At 45.9% G+C, this 8,683-nt stretch overlaps 1 protein-coding gene across 3 annotated transcripts in view; it reads left to right on the forward strand.

Annotated features, from left to right (window-relative positions):
• LOC116611783 overlaps positions 1 to 8,683 on the forward strand; it is a 76,113-nt gene that overhangs the window by 66,672 nt on the left and 758 nt on the right. The window contains exons 37-45 of one of the 3 annotated variants that reach the window (XM_048734602.1): positions 26 to 256; positions 401 to 512; positions 3,740 to 3,924; positions 4,097 to 4,244; positions 4,671 to 4,859; positions 5,876 to 6,556; positions 7,000 to 7,095; positions 8,413 to 8,522; positions 8,659 to 8,681. In XM_048734602.1, the coding sequence (XP_048590559.1) occupies positions 26 to 256; positions 401 to 512; positions 3,740 to 3,924; positions 4,097 to 4,244; positions 4,671 to 4,859; positions 5,876 to 6,556; positions 7,000 to 7,095; positions 8,413 to 8,522; positions 8,659 to 8,681 (1,775 nt within the window). Of the gene's footprint in view, positions 1 to 25; positions 257 to 400; positions 513 to 2,850; positions 3,565 to 3,739; positions 3,925 to 4,096; positions 4,245 to 4,670; positions 4,860 to 5,875; positions 6,557 to 6,999; positions 7,096 to 8,412; positions 8,548 to 8,658; positions 8,682 to 8,683 lie in introns of those variants that run through there. The other 2 variants (XM_048734601.1, XM_048734603.1) reach the window with 2 other exon arrangements.

Consider the following 8,683-nt stretch of genomic DNA (forward strand, 5'->3'; position numbering starts at 1 on the left):
CCTAGTTAATAGAATATCATTTTAGAACGACATAATTGGTCCGGCCGGAATCGGCGATGCCCACTATATCCGAGGGGACCTGGTACTCGACTACAAGATCCGATACGAAAATCATCCCAACGCTAGTGCGCCTGCGCAGCGCGTCTTAGTACGACACAAGCTCGACTCAAACCTAGACCCCAGGACGTTCACTGTCGGCTCGTTTGGTTTTGGAAACTTTACTAAAGAAGTGAAGACAAGAAGTCCAGTCCTTCAGGTAAGTGAAGGGGTTGCTTGATATCCCTCCCTCCCTCCCCCCCCCCCCTCCCCCCTCCCCTCCCTCCCTCCCTCCCTCCCTCCCTTCCTCCCTCCACGTAGATATTTACTTAAAGACCATTATATTTTCGCATCAATTCACCAGGATCTATTGGACTATCAGCCTGCGCACGCAATGTTCGTGCGAATAACCGCTGGTATAGACATTGTTTCTAACGAGGTGACTTGGGAACTAGAGACTATTGATTCTAAAACAGGTATTTACTCAAAATAATTAAACATGTTTTATCCCCTTTTCCCTTTTTTATTCCTTTTTTCTTCTTTTCCTTTATCTTTTTCTCTTGTTCTTCCTCTTGTTGCCCTTCTCAATATTAGTCTGTATTCTCTTGTCCTTAAAACAGTTTTAATAGTTCACACCTGTCGCAACCTCAGAAGCCAACCAGAATAGAGATCACGCAATAGCAGTCAACCAGAATAGAGATCACGCAAAAGCAGCCAACCACAATAGAGATCACGCAATAGCAGCCAACCAGAATAGAGATCACGCAATAGCAGCCAACCAGAATAGAGATCACGCAATAGCAGTCAACCAGAATAGAGATCAAGAAATAGCAGCCAACCAGAATAGAGCTCACGCAATAGCAGCCAACCAGAATAGAGATCACGCAATAGCAGCCAACCAGAATAGAGATCACGCAATAGCAGCCAACCAGAATAGAGGAGATCACGCAAAAGCAGCCAACCAGAATAGAGATCACGCAATAGCAGCCAACCAGAATAGAGATCACGCAAAAGCAGCCAACCAGAATAGAGATCACGCAATAGCAGCCAACCAGAATAGAGATCACGCAATAGCAGCCAACCAGAATAGAGGAGATCACGCAATAGAAGCCAACCAGAATAGAGATCACGCAATAGCAGCCAACCAGAATAGAGATCACGCAATAGCAGCCAACCAGAATAGAGATCACGCAATAGCAGCCAACCAGAATAGAGATCACGCAATAGAAGCCAACCAGAATAGAGATCACGCAATAGCAGTCAACCAGAATAGAGATCAAGAAATAGCAGCCAACCAGAATAGAGATCACGCAATAGCAGCCAACCAGAATAGAGACCACGCAATAGCAGCCAACCAGAATAGAGATCACGCAATAGCAGCCAACCAGAATAGAGATCACGCAATAGCAGCCAAACCAGAATAGAGATCACGCAATAGCAGCCAAACCAGAATAGAGATCACGCAATAGCAGCCAACCAGAATAGAGATCAAGAAATAGCAGCCAACCAGAATAGAGATCACGCAATAGCAGCCAACCAGAATAGAGATCACGCAATAGCAGCCAACCAGAATAGAGATCACGCAATAGCAGCCAACCAGAATAGAGACCACGCAATAGCAGCCAAACCAGAATAGAGATCACGCAATAGCAGCCAACCAGAATAGAGATCACGCAATAGCAGCCAACCAGAATAGAGATCACGCAATAGCAGCCAAACCAGAATAGAGGTCACGCAATAGCAGCCAACCAGAATAGAGATCACGCAATAGCAGCCAAACCAGAATAGAGATCACGCAATAGCAGCCAACCAGAATAGAGATCACGCAATAGCAGCCAACCAGAATAGAGATCACGCAATAGCAGCCAACCAGAATAGAGATCACGCAATAGCAGCCAACCAGAATAGAGGAGATCACGCAATAGCAGCCAAACCAGAATAGAGATCACGCAATAGCAGCCAACCAGAATAGAGATCACGCAATAGCAGCCAACCAGAATAGAGATCACGCAATAGCAGCCAAACCAGAATAGAGATCACGCAATAGCAGCCAACCAGAATAGAGATCACGCAATAGCAGCCAACCAGAATAGAGATCACGCAATAGCAGCCAAACCAGAATAGAGGTCACGCAATAGCAGCCAACCAGAATAGAGATCACGCAATAGCAGCCAACCAGAATAGAGATCACGCAATAGCAGCCAACCAGAATAGAGATCACGCAATAGCAGCCAACCAGAATAGAGGAGATCACGCAATAGCAGCCAAACCAGAATAGAGATCACGCAATAGCAGCCAACCAGAATAGAGATCACGCAATAGCAGCCAACCAGAATAGAGATCACGCAATAGCAGCCAAACCAGAATAGAGATCACGCAATAGCAGCCAACCAGAATAGAGATCACGCAATAGCAGCCAACCAGAAAAGAGATCACGCAATAGCAGCCAAACCAGAATAGAGGTCACGCAATAGCAGCCAACCAGAATAGAGATCACGCAATAGCAGCCAAACCAGAATAGAGATCACGCAATAGCAGCCAACCAGAATAGAGATCACGCAATAGCAGCCAACCAGAATAGAGGAGATCACGCAATAGCAGCCAACCAGAATAGAGATCACGCAATAGCAGCCAAACCAGAATAGAGATCACGCAATAGCAGCCAAACCAGAATAGAGCCTACGCAATATTGTCCTGCAAAAATCCCACAGAAATGTTTTACAAAGTCGACTTTTTTCTTTTTTTCATTTCTTTTCATTCTCCTATTCGTCACAGGAATAGGAGAACCTCACGACTTGTCACTTCTTTGCACAGGTGTAGCCCCCGAGGATCCGAGGAAAGGCTTCCTACCACCAAATAACCAGAATAGAGATCAAGAAATAGCAGCCAACCAGAATAGAGATCACGCAATAGCAGCCAAACCAGAATAGAGATCACGCAATAGCAGCCAACCAGAATAGAGATCAAGAAATAGCAGCCAACCAGAATAGAGATCACGCAAAAGCAGCCAACCAGAATAGAGATCACGCAATAGCAGCCAACCAGAATAGAGATCACGCAATAGCAGCCAACCAGAATAGAGATCACGCAATAGCAGCCAACCAGAATAGAGATCACGCAATAGCAGCCAACCAGAATAGAGATCACGCAATAGCAGCCAACCAGAATAGAGATCACGCAATAGCAGCCAACCAGAATAGAGATCACGCAATAGCAGCCAACCAGAATAGAGATCACGCAATAGCAGCCAACCAGAATAGAGATCACGCAATAGCAGCCAACCAGAATAGAGATCACGCAATAGCAGCCAACCAGAATAGAGATCACGCAATAGCAGCCAACCAGAATAGAGATCACGCAATAGCAGCCAAACCAGAATAGAGATCACGCAATAGCAGCCAACCAGAATAGAGATTACGCAATAGCAGCCAACCAGAATAGAGGAGATCACGCAATAGCAGCCAACCAGAATAGAGATCACGCAATAGCAGCCAACCAGAATAGAGATCACGCAATAGCAGCCAACCAGAATAGAGATCACGCAATAGCAGACAAACCAGAATAGAGCCTACGCAATATTGTCCTGCAAAAATCCCACAGAAATGTTTTACAAAGTCGACTTTTTTCTTTTTTTCCTTTCTTTTCATTCTCCTATTCGTCACAGGAATAGGAGAACCTCACGACTTGTCACTTCTTTGCACAGGTGTAGCCCCCGAGGATCCGAGGAAAGGCTTCCTACCACCAAATAACGGTACCACTGGACAAGGGTTCGTCACATTCAGCATCAAACCCAAAGCCGAAGCCCCGTCCATGGCCAGGATAGACGCCCAGGCCAGCATTATTTTTGACCAGAACGAGCCTATCCAGACCCCCCCTATCTTCAACACGGTGAGTCCAAGACAGACGCGCAAGTTTTCTTTTGTCCCGAAGGTGTCCGTTTAATGAATTTTTATTGTATCCAAATACTCACTGGTCAAATAATTTCGAGAAGAAATAATCATATAAATAATTGAATGTTCAATGTGCGTAGCCTTATAGACGCGACACGGTTGCATTTCAGATCGATAAGTCCCGCCCAAGTACGAACCTTTCGGTCTTGCGTGACGCACTCGACGCTGGGACGCTAGTTGTCATGGTGACAAAAAATGATGTAGGCGCGGGAGTGAAGTCAGTGGACATTTATTATCAAACATATAGTAAAAACAATGGTGAGTGTGAACTGAAGACAATTGCGTGACCTGAAAAAGCCAACAGAATTAAATAAACCACCAACAAGTCGAGCACTGTATATTGTTTACCCAAATGCTTATCGTGATTAAATAATATGTTTTCATGTCCAAGGCAAAGCGCTTATTCGGGGGGGGGGGGGGGGCGCTTATTACAAAATCCGCTTCATTTCTAAATAAAAATGTCTTTCACAATGTACAAGTATTAAATGTGGCAGGTAGCATTGCCAGTTTTCATTACTCTTCTCTTCTAACGTCCCTCGTCATGAAGTCTATTTATGCAATACGTTTAGGCGAGGTGCTTGTTCGGGGTAGGCGATTCGAGCAATCACGGTATGCTAATTGATCCTATACTCGAGTTCTCTGCTCAATCGGCTCAGTCGCATGTATCCCATTTTACACCATCAGCTTCTCAAGAGAGTGACAATTCAGACGAATTCACGCCATTACTGACTGACGTCACAGATGAATCCGCTGTGTTACCGCTGGCTCAGAACAAGTCATACAAGCTTGTGGTTGGCTCAGTAGATCACGTGGGAAACACACAAGAGCCGCAATTTGACCAGTACGTTTTTGTGGATTTCGCAGGTATCAAATGTAAGTAACTGCGTTGCGCGCAACTCAACCAGCCTTACTAGCACGCCAGGAAATTAGAAATACACATCCAGACAAACGCAATCGAAAATGAAGTCTTTTGTAGAACCATATTGCTCTTAGTTGAACAACTTGAAAATGAAAACTATCAGCGTTCTATTGACAATTTATGAGACAGTTGTTTTGAACCATGGTCTTTAAAATTGACTGATAAACCGTCGTCGACAAATGTGATATAGTGTAATCTGGTAGTGACTAAGGGAGCGGTCATTAATTACTAGGGGGGGGGGGGTCGGCATTTCTGCAAAAACTCTGGGCTCAAAAATTCCCCCCCTCCCTCAAACCCAAGCCCAGAAATCTTGACCCCCACCCTAATCGGAGGCCCAAAAATTTACAACCCCCTACCACAACCCTCACTTGTTTATATTAGAAAATTACGTGTCTTTAAAACCACAAAGACTGTAATTTAATTTAAGTATGAATCTTTGCTTTTGTTCATTTAAGAGTGGCACAGAAATAAACAACAAATACCTGTGTCGTTAGAAAACGACTACGTTGTCAACAATGTTAACGAAGACATTTGAGTCTAGGTTTTGCAACATTTTAAGGTATTTGTGTTGTTAACTAATTCGAACGGGCAGCTTTGTCTGTCAACCATGAAAGCGTTTCTCAAAATTTATTTATATAAAGACAAGATTGGTACCTAAACAATATGGGACTAGATATACAATAGTAAGAAACATTGTGCACTGAAATAAATTAACATTTGAACAATGATTCTCTTGCTCAGTATTCCATTAAAACCAGACTTAAATTCGGCGCCCAAAAAAATGTGACCCCTACTTTAATGACAGCCCAAAAAATGTAACCCCCCCTAAATGGGTACGCAAAAAAAATTAGCCCCCTTAAATATTTGGCAGCCCCCCCCTCAGTAATAAATGACCGCTCCCAAAGTAACCATATAACCTTGTGCACTAGTAATATTTTCACACATTTTTATCTATTCACGAAATTTTCAGATAAGGCTCCAATAGAAATGCTACAGCTGTATGTGACGTCAGACGTCAGTCAAGAGGGATCGCCTATTCCTGTCTACCTATCAGCGCGCTTCGTGAGCCCCAACGTCACAGCCAACACGTCTCTTCTCATTATTATATATGGAGTGCCAGAAACCTTCCGGTTTAGCCGTGGCACACGTCAGGGAGATGATGTCATCTTAACAAAGTCTGAATTTGGTGACGTCATCCTTACACCGGAAGTGAGTTTCTCAGGAACTCGATCCTTCAGAGTGTCGGCCAGCGGTTCTATTGGAAATGAACATATATCCAGAAGCACTATGCTATCAATCACAGCAAATGCCAGGGCAGATACCCCGAGTCTATACACAAATGACGCATGCTTCAATGGTAGCTTGATCATTCCGCTGGCCATAAGAAGCGGCTTGATGGACATGGGCGGCTCAGAGAATTTGACAGTGGCTGTGGCAGACCTACCACAGGGATACCAGTTAAACTCGTTCAGGGAGGTCGATCGAGGAGTTTACTATCTTGAGCAAGAAATGCTGCGCGGTCTAGCTGTGGTTATCGCCAAGGGGATCACGTTTTCGCCGTTTTCACTGAGAGTCGTGGCGATGTCCGTGGAATCGACAAATGGTGACACGGCGACCAGTAACGCCACAATAACCATTACAACATGCACGTGTATGTGTTACCCAATCCATGACGTCACAATCACCATGACAATATGCACGTAAAGGTGTTACCCTTTATATGACCATGTACGTGTAGGTGTCACCCACTCTTTGACGCCACAATCACCATTACAACATGCACGTGTAGGTGTAAATCACTCTATGACGCCACAATCACCATGACAACATGCACGTGTAGGTGTTACCCACTCTATGACGCCACAATCACCATGACAATATGCAAGTGTAGGTGTTACCCACTGTATGACGCCACAATCACCATGACAACATGCACGTGTAGGTGTTACCCATTCTATGACGCAAAAATCACCATGACAACATGCACGTGTAGGTGTTACCCACTCTATGACGCCACAATAACCATGGCAACATGCATGATTTAATACAGCGTATATGCTTATGATAACTATTATTGTATTGTCTTCTCAATAGACACATGTGAAAACAACTGCTCCAATCATGGTCAGTGTGTAGCTCGGGATACCTGTGTCTGTGATCAGAAGTTTTCCGGAAACGACTGCTCCGCAGGTAAATGGATTGTTTGTGTTTTCGCCTTGGTTGCCTATCCCAGTTTGTGCGTGGCGGTATTTGGAGGGGGCTTGTTGGTAAAGTGGGGGTACTTGAAGGGGGGTTGTGGGTAAAGTGGGGTACTTGAAGGGCTTGTGGGTAAAGTGGGGGTACGTGGAGCGGGCATGTGGGTAAAGTGGGGGTACTTGGAGCGGAATTGTCGGTAAAAAAGGGGTACTTGGAGCGGGCTTGTGGGTAAAAAGGGGGTACTTGGAGCGGGCTTGTGGGTAAAGTGGGGGTACTTGAAGTGGTCTTGTGGGTAAAGTTGGGGTACTTGGAGGGGGCTTGTGGGTAAAGTGGGGGTACTTGGAAGGGGGATTGTGGGTAAAGTGGGGGTACTTGGAGGGGGTTTGTGGGTGAAGTGGGGGTACTTGGAGGGGGCTTGTGGGTAAAGTAAGGGTACTTAAAGGGGGCTTGTGGTAAAGTGGGGGTACTTGGAGGGGGCTTGTGGTAAAGTGGGGGTACTTGGAGGGGGCTTGTGGTAAAGTGGGGTACTTGGAGGGGGCTTGTGGTAAAGTGGGGGTACTTGGAGGGGGCTTGTGAGTAAAGTGGGGTTACTTGAAGGGGGCTTGTGGGTAAAAAGGGGGTACTTGGAGCGGGCTTGTGGGTAAAGTGGGGGTACTTGAAGTGGGCTTGTGGGTAAAGTTGGGGTACTTGGAGTCGGGCTTGTGGGTAAAGTGGGGGTACTTGAAAGGGGGATTGTGGGTAAAGTGGGGGTACTTGGAGGGGGTTTGTGGGTGAAGTGGGGGTACTTGGAGGGGGCTTGTGGGTAAAGTAAGGGTACTTAAAGGGGGCTTGTGGTAAAGTGGGGGTACTTGGAGGGGGCTTGTGTTAAAGTGGGGGTACTTGGAGGGGGCTTGTGGTAAAGTGGGGTACTTGGAGGGGGCTTGTGGTAAAGTGGGGGTACTTGGAGGGGGCTTGTGAGTAAAGTGGGGTTACTTGAAGGGGGCTTGTAGGTAAAGTGGGGGTACTTGAAGGGGGCTTGTAGGTAAAGTGGGGGTACTTGGAGGGGGCTTGTGGGTAAAGTGGGGGTACTTGGAGGGGGCTTGTGGGTTAAGTGGGGGTACTTGGAGAGGGCTTTTGGGTAAAGTGGGGGTACTTGGAGAGGGCTTTTGGGTAAAGTTGGGGTACTTGGAGGGGGCTTGTGGATAAAGTGGGGGTACTTGGAGGGCTTTTGGGTAAAATAAGGCGGCAAGAGACCCTTCTCGTTTTTTTAAACGTTTTTATTCTTTGCTTTTTCACCGCATTTCTCCTTACAGTAATTGATTCATTTTTTAGAGATAACCGTCAAAGGGAAGAAAGACTCAAATTATGCAGCCATCGCCGGTGGCACCGCAGGGGGACTGATTTTTTTACTGCTTCTGATTGGTGCACTTGTACTGTGCAAGAGACGTAGCAACAAGCCCACGAAAGGTAAGCAACAGACGTAGCAACAAGCCCACGAAAGGTAAGCAACAGACGTAGCAACAAGCCCACGAAAGGTAAGCAACAGACGTAGCAACAAGACCACGAAAGGTAAGCAACAGACGTAGCAACAAGCCCACGAATA

The sequence above is a fragment of the Nematostella vectensis genome, chromosome 11, assembly GCF_932526225.1.
Source record: "Nematostella vectensis chromosome 11, jaNemVect1.1, whole genome shotgun sequence".
NCBI classification, from domain to species: Eukaryota; Metazoa; Cnidaria; class Anthozoa; order Actiniaria; family Edwardsiidae; genus Nematostella; species Nematostella vectensis.